Raw genomic sequence first — 12,746 nt, 5'->3', positions numbered from 1 at the left:
ATCTTCTTAGTTTTATTAGCTGTGTGAGTAAGTGTGGCTGGTTGCTTTCAAAATCGAAAATGGGCTTAAGCATCTTGCAACTTCTAGGGATAGCAGGTCTCAGATGCCCACCAAACTCTCTGATGTGTTGGCTTTCCAAATGGAGGGAGAATTTTAGGCCATGAGGTTCTGAAAACAAATAGTTCCCCATGGGGATGTTGACGTACTGTGGTATGGTGGATGGGCTGTACCACATTTCCACCCACATGTTTTGAGCTGCCTCTGTCAAGCATGAATTGGGGAACTGCTGGGCTCTTTTAAGTCAAAGATGACTGGGGTCAGGAACTGTGTGTGTGTGTGTGTGTGTGTGTGTGTGTGGTTAAGTTTGCATTTCAAGGGGAACCTACCTAATTCTCACTTCCTGAAACTATATGCAAATTGAAATGCAGCCATCCTTCATAACTCGCCATTCTCTGAAAATAGCCATGCCGTTCTCCAACCAAGTAACTTGTACAAAAATTGGAGTTGCTAGGTAAAGTGCCCATAAGGAGGGCATATGTAAGTAAAAACATCATGCAACCATGCAAAATATTCCTACCTTGCAGAGGGTTGGACTAGATGACTTTTGTGGCCCCTTCCAACTCTACTATTCTATGATTATATTGGGGGAAATTGCTTCAAAAAATGTGTATATTAGGAGAAAATTAGGATAATTTTTCATGAGGACTTCTTTAAAAATCATTTTAAAACTGATGTGGAGAAGAAAACTTAAGATTTTGAAGGAGGCAAATAAGAAACAGAGAGAAACCAAAACTGACCTGGCCCTCCAGATATTGTTGGACTCCTGTTATTAAAATTATTATTCAATTTTTTACCAGTAGGTCCCAGTGTGGATTACAACCATTTAAAAACCAATATTGAAAACATCCCTGGCCATTGGCGATGTTGACTGGGACGGATGTGAGTAGGAGTCCAGCAATGTCTGGAAGAAGCCCAACTGTTTAGGGCTGATATGAGTTGGAGTCCAACTATTTACGCTAGATGACAGCTGCCCTATGTTGCTGGAGGGATTTGGTGCCAAGGAGAGAGGAAACACTGCTTTTAAGTCTCCCTTTTCTCCCTTAGCCCTTCCAAAATCTAAGTATCTCCTCCTCTCCCCTCACCACAGGTCAATGTGTCTGCCTCAGATGTCAAAGGCATGGTGTACAAGTCCCAAGAGATCCAACGTGACGAGCTGGTAAGTGGCTTTGGAGCCAGCCAGAAACAACTGCACCTCGCCATCCCACCTGGTCAGGTGTGCATCCAACCCCACACCCTCCCTTATGTGCATTCTGTACCCTGTACTCATCCATCCAGACTCGTCTGTTTCCCCACCCCACATCACAGACTAAGGCCCGAACTAGAAGAAACACCTGTCACCTAGAATGCAAGCTTTTTCGACAAAAATAAAGTAGCTGGGGAGAGACATCTAGTTTGACCCTGAGAGCTGGGTGAAGTGGCCATCATTTATCTCCCTATTTATTTTTTAAAACTGGGCGTTGAGGCCTGCCTGCCCCCCCCTCCCTCCCTCTCTCTCTCTCTCTCTCTGTCAGGTCTTTTCAGTGGTTCAAAGCTATTCTGTTATGTGATCATGCGTAGGTGTGGGAGAACGTATGCAGCAAGTAAAAATATGCTTCTGAAGGCAATTCTCCCTCCCTTAAATTCATGAATGAGCTTCCTGGAACCACTCCCGAGTTTTTAGCACATTAGGCCCAGACCACAGATGGAAGTAGTGGTGTGGTGGCAGGTTGAGATGTAGAGCATGGAGGCCACTCCCTGAGATAGCTTAGTGGCGGACAGAGCAAGTTTTCTGCAGGCAGGAGGCCCCAGTTCCATCCCTGACACCTTCAGGTGGTGAAGCCTCTGCCTGAGGCTTGGGACATGAGAGAGGCCTTGAAATGAGTCCAGACATTGGTGCAACGAACTCAGCCCCACTTGGGTATACAGCCACAAATGGATTGGCATCAGTTCTCTAGAGCTTCACAGAGGAGTTTTGGTCTGACCACACCTGGAGTACTGTGTCTTCTTCTGGGCACCACAATTTGAAAAGGTTGTTGACAAACTGGAACGTGTGCAGAGAAGGGTGATGAAGATGATCAAGGGTCTGGAAACTAAGCCTTATGAGGAGCGGTTGAAGGACCTGGGTATGTTTAGCCTGGAAAAGAAGAGACTGAGAGAAGATAGGATACCCATCTTCAAATACCCCAAGGGCTGTCATATGGAAGATGGAGCAAGCTTGTTTTCTCTTGCTCTGGAGCATAGGACTTGACCAACGGTCCTCTCGTCTAACCCCTTGCAATGCAGGAATGTTGCTAGACTCCAATTTCTGTGTGCCCCAGCAAGCCAATGGCCAATGGTCAGTGATGGTGGAGGGATAAGGAGGTCCGCAACATCCGGAAGAACACCACACTGGCTACCCTTGCCCTAAGACTTCCAGCATCACACCCAGTTGTTGATTTCTTTTTAATTAAAAAAAGTAACTGGCAGAATGTTAGCATTTCTGTAGCTCTTCTAAAGCCCTGAAACTCCAAGGCAAAGCAGTCGAGTGCATGGACAAATTTCCTAGCCTAGCAGATGTTTGGCACCGTCAGCTTTGGCACTATCAATCACCTCTGGGTGGATGGGAAAGGGGTGCTTAGATGCAGTTCCTCCATCACCACCACCTCCCCAAAAATGGTACTGGATGCTGTCGAAACTGGCAGCGCCAAGCATCTGTTAAGCAGGTGTGCGTGGCATCCCATGTTCCGCAAATGGGATTAGCGCTGGATCCATGGGCTTTGGCCATGCCCATTTCTGCACATGTGGTCATTATTCAGCAAGGCAAACGTCTCTCAAAATCTGGGCTTCGAAGCACGGATTGCCCTTGTTGGATCCGGGTTCTAAAGTTACTCCCTCCTCCCCCCTTTCTCTTTTTTTGCTTTTAACTTTAGTTCCTTTCAGAACTCTTGGGAGAATTCCATCTGCTCCTGGTGATTTATGAGTTTAATCTATCCGTTTGCTCTAAAATGTCCTCCAAAGACGATTCAGTTTCTGTCATTTCTTCAGATTTATTGCCTTCATGGGGAACAGCTTGGGTGTATCTCACCAACCTTGTCTTTGTCTAAGACAGATGCAAAGCACTCATTTAACTTCTCTGCAATATTTCTGTCGTCCTTAAGTGCTTTTTTTACATCTTGATGGTCTAATGACCCAAGCAATTCTCCCTGGCAGGCTTCCTGCTTCTAATGTAACCCTTTTAAAATTCTTCTCCTTGGGCTTTTATGTCTCTATCTAGATGCTTCTCATTCTTCCTTTTTCTTCCTCTGTTCCTCCCCCCCTCCCCCCCTTCTCTTACCTTATTAGGCGTTTTATTATGTTTCAGCTGATAGAATTTCAGCTCCTTCATTTCCCTTCATTTGGGCTGAATCTCCACTTTTAGAAAAGGACATTTTCTCAACGTTATTCAAGTCAGTGCTCTTGGATCTGTATTCAGAAAGGCTTTAAAATGTGCATCGGCAAAATTTCCTAGTGGGATATCTTAGGAATTGCTCTTTTGGAAAAGAAAGAAAGAAAGAAAGAAAGAAAGAAAGAAAGAAAGAAAGAAACCTCTCCCTCCTGTAATGATTATTTCATCCTTGTTAATAGTAGGGAAGGGGAGAAATTCAATTTTGTTTGCATTTTAATGAGCAGCTACCTATTTCACGCTTCTTGAACCAATATGCCAAACAAAACACAGCTGTTCTTTGAAATTCACACATCCCTGAATTTCGCAATGCATTTCTCCAACCAAACAGGCACAAACTTTGCATATATATGGAGACACTGTGCCTAAAATTCATACGTTCATGAATATAACATACAAATGCATTGCATACTGGGAAACTGTTTTGCAAAGATCTATATAGCAGGCAAATCTGCATCCCAAAATTTGTTAGAAATTTGCACTAAAATGCTGACAGATTTTTAAAAGTTTTTGGTTTTTTTACAAAAAAAGAAAGAAATTGCAAACTACTGCAGAAACATAAAGAACTTAATTTAAGGGTGGCATAGATTTCATTTCATGCATATATTAGCATTACTTGGCTAGACTGCTACATTGCAAAATTTTGTGGAAGTGTGAATTTCAAGAGATGGGTGTGTTTCAGTCTGAATATTGTTTCAGAAAATGTGGTGGGTTTGACTTTAAAAGCAAACAATCAAATTTCTTTCCCACCCCACCCCTACCCCTCTTTTGTGTGGCGGCCATTCATATATTTTTCTTTCTTTCTGTACAAATGTGTATGTACAAGGAATGACCTTATTTGTTTGGTCCAAGTTTTTGGGATACAGAAATTGTGTCTGCTCCTTCTAGCCAATATTCGTTTCCTAGCTTGAAGCACTTCTCTAAGTATCTCCTTTGCTGCTGTTTTTTTGTTTGTTTGTTTGTTTGCTCCCAGAAAGGGAGGGTGCTTTTGTTTATTTCAGTGGGTTGGATTTACAGTTTTAGTCTATAATTCAAACCCTTCCCATAAAAATGTTACAGACTTGAACAAGAGGCTGCTCTGGGAATATATCAGTGCCAATGAGCAAATCAGAATTGTTTGGTCCTGTAGGCTGTGTTCACCTATTGTGGGAAGGAATGAACTACTCAGGTTGTCTAAGGTGGGCTGTGGGTAGCCATTGGAGGTGAGCCATGAGGTGGGACCCACGAAGTGTAGGGCAAAGCCAGTAGTCAATAAGCTGGTTCCTTAGCACCAACAAAGGGAAACGGTAAAGGGACGGTATCCGCAATATACAAAATACTACTCCTTTGCTGCTGTTGTTGTTGTTCTAAGTACAAAAGCCATTCTCTGGCTTCTGTCTTTGCTGCATTCTGTTCAAACCATAGAATCCAAAGCAGGGAGGTACAGAATGGGGGCAGGCTGGGAAACGTCTTAATGAACTGATTTGGGGCAAAGCAGTAAACCATAGCATATCATCAATTTGAGGGTGAACTGAGGAGAGTCCCTTCCCCTTGGTGTGGCCATGAGGAGAAATTCGGAAGCTTTTGCTTCTGTTCTAGATTAACTGCAGTATTAGCATGTTGTCTGAACCTAGAGCAGACTGTGGTTAATCTTAAATATGATTAGTGAAAACAAGCCAAATGACAGTGTCCCCCACAGGGGAGAATTTTATTTCTTTAAAGCAATTGTGTCCTGCTCTTCAGCCCAGAGTGGCTTTCAGGCAATCAGTTGAAACAAGACAGTCCCTACCTGCAGGCATACTATCTTACAGAGGGCCTTCTTGGTGGTGGCACCCTCCCTGTGGAACGGCCTCCCTTCAGATGTCAAGGACATAAAAAAGAGCACCATTTTGCAAACTGAAAAACTTTTAGAAGACATCTGAAGGCAGCCCTGTATCTGGAGGTTTTTAATGTTTGATGTTTTATTATGTTTTTATATGTGCTGTAAGCCGCCCAGAGTGGCTGGGTAAACCCAGTCAAATAGGTGGAGTATTATTATTATTATTATTATTATTATTATTATTATTATTACTGACAAACATGACACACAAGGAGAAAGGGACAAGAAGGGAAGAGGAATAACTCAGGCACCAAATTTCAAATAGCAGTTCTTATAATGGCCAGCTGATGGAATGAGCCTTGCTTCGTATCTCACCCATTGATTCAGGCTGGCGGAATGGGCTGCAGTCTGGAAGACTGTGTTCAATAAGATCACTCCAGGCACTGATGATTATGAAGTTGAGAAGAGGCAGAAACATGCCCCATATCCGTGGTCTTGCCTATATGCAGCCGCTTGATTTTGTGCCGTAAAAGTCAATGGAACCATCCATTTTAAACAGACTAAAGCTTAAACACCCCCTGCGACACTGCTACGCCCAAAGAACTTTTAATAATTGCTCGCCGTTTATGAGCGGGCTCGGGGTCTGTCTTTGAGTCAGGGCTTTAGACCTGCGACACATGAGGAAATAAGGAAGGGAAGGCTTCAGAGCATGCACAGAGTTCCTTAAGCAAGTATTCTCATCAGGGATGAAAAGGAGGGATTGATGGGCAAGGGTGGCCACCTATCAGGGATGCTGTACAAGTGACTTTCCTACATTGGTGGAGGGTCAGACTAGAGGATCTTTTGAGGTCCTTTCTGACTCTGTGATTGTAAGTGCTATTGGCTCATCGAAACCTTCTGCACATTTTGTCTTTTAACGTCTTTACGATGCTCTTGGTTATATGCCGAATTCCAAATCCCCGTTCGAGTCAGTTGACTCTCTGCCCCGTGTACATCTGTTGTAATATAAACCTCCAGCTACACCTTGGCCTCTGCTTTCTCTGTTGTGGCTGGTTGTTAGTTCAGCTCTTTTCCAAAAGGATCACTGGCATCAGATTACTCTGTGGGAAGCAGGGTGATCCGGTTTGCTTCTCTGCAGAATCCCAAACCAAAGAGAACTTTATCCTAAGGGAGTTGGGTGTTTTGTTTTGTGTTCTGTGACTGAGGTCACCCTCTGCTTTGTGTCACTTTTTGCTTCCTGGTTTATAGATTTTTTTCAAATTGCGCTTGAAGGAAAGGTCACTTCTGCTACATTTCTTTTGTTTGTGGGCCTTAAAGGAGTTTTCTTAGGGGAGCAATTGGAGATGGAAGTGTTAGCTTTCCAGTAAGGGCAAAACTGGGAACTGTCATCCAGTTGGCTTGGCCACAGACGTCCTTTGTTTTCTGGCAAACCAGGTGATGGCAATCAATTAAGGTGTCTTGACAAGGGGTGCTAAAGTTGAGTTTTTGTCTGTTCTTTTTTTAATAATAATAGAAATAGAAATAGAAATAACCCACCTTCTTCATATGGCAAAATGGCATAGAAAGTAGAAGCACCATTTTGCAAACCGAAAAAGTGTTCATTCCAGCCCCATGTAGCTTTTACATCTGAACTACAGATGCAGGAACTGGAAACATTGACTTAAGAATCATTTGCGAAAATGGCCTTGGGCAGGAGAACAAATCCCGTTTTATTTCTGCTCTGAATGCCTGACGAATGCTGCTGGGATCAAAAGCTTACTCTGAGCGCTGTGGAACTTTGCAACAGTTGATGTAATCTTTACCTAATCCTTTTCTTCTTAGTAAGTAATGCCTTTTGTGAGTGCAAATTCCATCCCAGTCTTTATCCGCACAACAGCCCTGCGAACAAAGCCCCTACTCTCACTTTTTAACAGGTCAGAACCAAGGCAGTATGTGGCTTGCCATTGGCTTCATCATGATTGGTGCCTTTCTACGCATTTCATGGCAGAAAACTGACATTTGCCACGAGTGGCGTAGTGCTGTGGGGTTGTGGGAGGTCAAAGGCCCATTAGTATTTCTGAAGCAGGGTCCCTCTCTCCAGGGTCCTAGAGACACCCCATCAGGGTTTGTTGTTGTTGTTTAGTCGTTTAGTCGTGTCCGGCTCTTCGTGACCCCATGGACCAGAGCATGCCAGGCACTCCTGTCTTTCACTGCCTCCCGCAGTTTGGTCAAACTCATGCTGGTAGTTTCGACAACACTATCCAACCATCTTGTCCTCTGTCGTCCCCTTCTCCTTGTGCCCTCCATCTTTCCCAACATCAGGGTCTTTTCCAGGGAGTCTTCTCTTCTCATGAGGTGGCCAAAGTATTGGAGCCTCAGCTTCAGGATCTGTCCTTCTAGTGAGCACTCAGGGCTGATTTCCTTAAGAATGGAGAGGTTTGATCTTCTTGCAGTCCATGGGACTCTCAAGAGTCTCCTCCAGCACCATAATTCAATTCTTCGGCGATCAGCCGTCTGTATGGTCCAGCTCTCACTTCCATACATCACTACTGGGAAAACCATAGCTTTTCAGGGTTTGTAGTATGCATCAAAGCTGAGCATCTAGGAACCACCAGAAACACAAGGTGCTTCAATTTCAAGAGAATGGTGTGCAAGTTCTTTTACATCCAATGAAAACACAACAGGTCGCTCCAAAAGGAGATATTGGAGCACTCCAAATCATTTGCTGACGTATGTGCACAAAAAAATGGCAGATCTAGCTGAAAGGAAACACAAGGAAATCTGCACTGATGGCTGCAATGTGTGCTAGATTATACAATAATCTTATAATTGTACAACAATAATAATCTTAGAAGTGAGGAGCAACCAACACTAGTTTTCTGATGATTGTGCCTATATTATTGCTCCCTATAATAAACCCTCAACCAGCTGAGTTTAATGTCATCTTAGAAGTGAAACAGAACTACCCAAAATATAAGGTGTTGATTTCTACATACTAGAGGTTGTCTAGTACACAGTTGTCAAGAACCTGTGAACTTCCAGGTAATGTTTTGCTTTCACTTTTGCTGAAATAGAGAAGAAATATTAGAGTAGCGTCAGGAAGTGATACTTTTTAGTGCAGGAATTCAGGTCCTCTATTGGTGTGGTAGTAGGGCCCACCAAAAATAAAGCAGTCATTTCTTCATACTTGAACTGAGCTGCAGAAGTATATACATGTGTAAATTAAAAGGGCATGTTTCAGCCGGGCAAAGGCACTCAAGGGTACAGAGCATGGCTGGTGAGGCTAATGTCTTGGAGAAAGAATGTGGCCTACAGAGAGGGCCACATAGAGGGCCAAATTCTGCAACCAGTGGGATGTTATGCGAGCTAAGAAGGAGAAAAGCTAACTGGGTGGTGGAGGAGAATAGTCTTGCTGAACCCGTAGTTCTATCCAGCTTTTTCCGTTGAAGTGCTTAAGGCAGCTTACGAGAAGCATTAAATAAGTACTGTAATGCACAACATAAAACCAGCAGATAGCACATGAAAACTAAAAAATCAAAAATAGAGTTTATAACATCAGCAGGACGGCTTGCCCAAGAGAGTGAACAGGGCCTTGGTGGGCCATTGGAGTGTCATTAGGGAAGAGTCAAGGCAGGCTTCCTCAGAAGAGGAAGGCTGGGCGCAGTTACCAAGAAGGCTCTCTCTTATGTCCTAGCAAACAATTTGCATGTTGGCAAGATTCAAAGGAGGTGCTCTCCAGAAGATCTTAATGAGCTCATATGGGAGGAAGGTGTTTAACTTTCCTGGTGCTAAGCATTTAAAGGCTGCATTTGGACGTCGTAAACTGTTATTTATCATGACAGGAACAAGTTATGGCGTGCCTTCGTCTTGCATGCTCCCTCCTTCCCTCTCCTCCTCCGACATAGTTGCAAGGAGTTTGATAGCTGGAAGCTTCCACATCCATTTTGGATTAACCACGGTTTAGCATTATGTCCGAAATCTAAACTGTGGTTAACCTTAACAGCGTGTTGAAACAAGCTAGCTCTGTAACCTATGTTTGGAAGTTGGCTTGTTTAAAACAAAGCGTAGTTAAGATTAACTGCTGTTAAAAATTAATTGAACTTCAGTTTGTTGGGTTCAAGTGAAATGGCAAACTGCGGTTATTTATTTAAGTAAAAACTTCCCAACTTCTCATCATAGTTTCACCAAAGGCTCACCACAGCTCATTCCGACTATGATTATTTTTTTAATGTATTTTTATTAAAGGTTTTCTTGATTTACAAAAGTATGTGCAATGTCTCTCGCTCTTATTTTTTTTCCCATGTAACATTTTTTACAAATCGGTTTCATTTGTTGAGACATTAGGTAGAAAAGGGGGAAAGAGGTGGGGGGGGTGGACAGATGAGGGGGGTTGGGTGGCGATAGCTCATTCCGATTATGACCAACCATGTTCTATTGCGATGTCTGGATGCACCCAGAGTTCTTGTTGACACCTTTCTGTCTCACAAGACAATGGAGTGTGTCTCCAAGGGTGAAGTTGAACCACTGGAGGATCACAGCGCCTGCTGTGGCTGCAGAGACCGGTAGCTTACAACTGGTACCTCCTGCATTGTTTTTACAAAAGTGACCTCCCGGGGTGCAAGCCTGGGCAGTGTGTATGGAGGTCCTGGGCTGCCCAGACAACAAGAGCGCCCTCTCTGCCTTCCTGATGTGGTCCAAAGGAAAGCAGAGCAATACATTTGGCACCAGCTTGGCTGCAGGAGTTGCTGGAAGGAGGCGTACAAGGCGCCACCCAACCATCTTAGGGACTCCACTTGGGATTTGTGTAGGGTTTACTTTTTGGCCCTTTCCCCCAAAGATGTCCCAAAAGGCTGCCAGAGTATAGCTATCAGATTAACAGCAGAGCAATTCAAACCGACTTGGTCTTCATCCCAAATAGAAATGTTTTTATATAACATCTCCCTTGTGCATCACTTTATTGCCACTTCCAGCTACAGATTACCTTTTTATTTTATTTTATTTTTTACTAGATCAGCCAGAAGGCAATGTGGGCCATGTCTGGACAATTTCATACTATAGCAATAAACACACAGCTGTTTTCTTTATTTCTTTCATGGGATCTAGACATCTTCTGTTATAGAGAGGTTGTATCCCCCACCACTCAACATTTGTTTCCCCTCCAGAATTTTGTCACTGGGGGAGAGGATGTCAAAGATTTTCCCAACCAACAAAGATATATTGTTGGTTGTTTGAGGGTCACGTGGGATGGTGATTGCATCACCATAAGCCTTCCTGCGATACTGATGAGGTGTGCGACATTTTCTCAACTCCCCTTAATCTTTTTGTAAAAATAAATAAATGCATTTTTATAATGCATTTATACACTCCCGAGCCACTAGAATGCTGGTTTTGAAAGAAAAGGTCCCATGTTTAGGAACTATTTTCATCTCACCCCTCCTCAGTGTTGTGGAACAAGACTTCCCTCCTTTTGTCTTGTGAGCAATCAGCTTTGGAAGAAATGAAGTGAAACTCACCTTGCTTATGATCTCATTGGATCTCTTCTTCCACAGGAGCCGGACACCTTGGTAACCATCAACAGGGGTGCCCTGATTGGCCTCCTTGTGGTGGCAGTTGCTGTTGCCATGGTGATCATCATCAGCCTCCTGATGGTTCGCCGGAAGCCCTACGGGACCATCAGCCATGGCATTGTTGAGGTACTGTTGGAAAGGACTGTCTTTTCCCCTAGGGAGGCTGGATGCATGACTGGAGAAGGATGCTAGCTAGGTTCTTGGCGTTCAGGCTCATAAAAGACCCTGAATAATAATAATAATAATAATAATAATAATAATAATAATAATACATAATTATTATTGCTATTCTTTTCTTTCCATTTGTAGAGCACTTAGTACCTGGAGAGCTCAAAGTGGTTTATATGATAGACAGGCAGACACACACACACACACACACACACACACACACAAGTCCAATAAAAACAATGTCAAATGATGTACATCTAAAACACAGTATCCATATCCCTAAAAGCAATATAAAAAAGTCAGAGAGCATTACAAAGCAGCATAATGTAGAATCCCAGCCAACATAAAACACCCTATTCATACAACCACCCGCCTAGTCCCACACTCACACACACTCCATTTGCACAACCACTGTAACCGTTATCTCCATCAATCAATCAACCAACCAACCATTCACACACAAACTGCACTCACTCAGTGGTATTGCAGCCCACATGCAGAGGGTCACTGCTGGGCATAAATATGTAAAAGGCTCTTTCTCACCCCTGAAGCACTTATGCCCTCATGCCGCACACTCCCTTGACCCTCAGTTAGTTTATCATGCCAGTCTGGGAGAAGTGATGGGGAGCAATGGCATGTGGGGAGAAGGAAGGCCTGTCCCTTTCCTTTGTGATTCCCCCATCACTCTTGACACAGAGAGGTTCAGTTACCCTTGAGGTGTGTAGCCTTCCTAAGGCCAATTGTCATTGCAGTAGCCCTTGGCTACTAGTAGACCCCAAGGGCTTCCACATCTCACTGACACACTGAACCAGGACGGTGGAGAAGAGGTTGGGGAGGGAAGGACCTCCGTTCTCCAGGTGGTTAAGTAAAGGGAAAGGAGAGGAAGTGGGTTTAGGAGTCTTGAGGGAGGATGTTTTGGGCACCAGGCAAAGCTGCCCAGGAAAGGGATATTTTCTAAGCCTTAGAATGGCTAGGAAAGCAAACATTAACTGTGTGTGTGTGTGTGTGTGTGTGTGTGTGTGTGTGTGTTTAATTCAGTTTTATTTTCCAGCCAATTTGAGGTGAGTGGGCCAAGTCTGCCCATCTCTAATCTAATCCAGCCCTCAGCCTGAATAAACCAAGAGTTCTCCTCAGCCCAGAGGAAAGAGTCTGTCCACCACGAGGAAAGCCATTCCAGAGCAAATGGCACTGGATGGCTCTTACTAGGGAATCAAGCCACACATTTCATAGAAAAGCAGGGGGAACAAAAGCAAAGTTTCTTGCCAAAACGACCTGAGGGGGGGAAACTCTTGAACCCAAATATGGCAATGAAGCAGACGCCAAGTATGAACATAATTGCATTCCTATAGGGAAATAAATATAGTATTTTTCCATGTAGGAATCTTGTGACAGGTAAAGCCGCCCACTACAGTTTTGTACAGTGGTACCTCGGGTTAAGTACTTAATTCGTTCCAGAGGTCCGTTCTTAACCTGAAACTGTTCTTAACCTGAAGCACCACTTTAGCTAATGGGGCCTCCCACTGCTGCCGCTGCACCGCCGGAGCACAATTTCTGTTCTCATCCTGAAGCAAAGTTCTTAACCCGAGGTAATATTTCTGGGTTAGCGGAGTTTGTAACCTGAAGCGTATGTAACCTGAAGTGTATTTAACCCGAGGTACCACTGTATAAGCTTTTTTGGGGGGGGTCATAGCTTTCCCCTCCCAAAGAATCCTGGGATTTGTAGTTTGGTAAGAGCACTGACTGAGAATCCCAACAGACTCCTCCCCCCCCCCCC

At 43.9% G+C, this 12,746-nt stretch overlaps 1 protein-coding gene across 2 annotated transcripts in view; it reads left to right on the top strand.

Annotated features, from left to right (window-relative positions):
- The window catches only part of APLP1 (amyloid beta precursor like protein 1), a 49,923-nt gene extending 38,900 nt beyond the window's left edge, over positions 1 to 11,023 (top strand). For both annotated transcript variants that reach the window (XM_083455205.1, XM_083455206.1), the window contains 2 exons: positions 1,148 to 1,216; positions 10,787 to 11,023. In XM_083455205.1, coding sequence (XP_083311331.1) covers positions 1,148 to 1,216; positions 10,787 to 10,996 — 279 coding nt within the window. In that variant the 3' untranslated portion in view covers positions 10,997 to 11,023. The remainder of the gene's footprint in view (positions 1 to 1,147; positions 1,217 to 10,786) is intronic.
- Positions 11,024 to 12,746: the final 1,723 nt, after the last annotated feature.

Source organism: Podarcis tiliguerta (assembly GCF_965153285.1).
Source record: "Podarcis tiliguerta genome assembly, chromosome: 8".
Taxonomy (NCBI): Eukaryota; Metazoa; Chordata; class Lepidosauria; order Squamata; family Lacertidae; genus Podarcis; species Podarcis tiliguerta.
The sequence above is the reverse complement of the archived record's forward strand: the minus strand, read 5'-3'. Positions and strand labels throughout refer to the sequence as shown.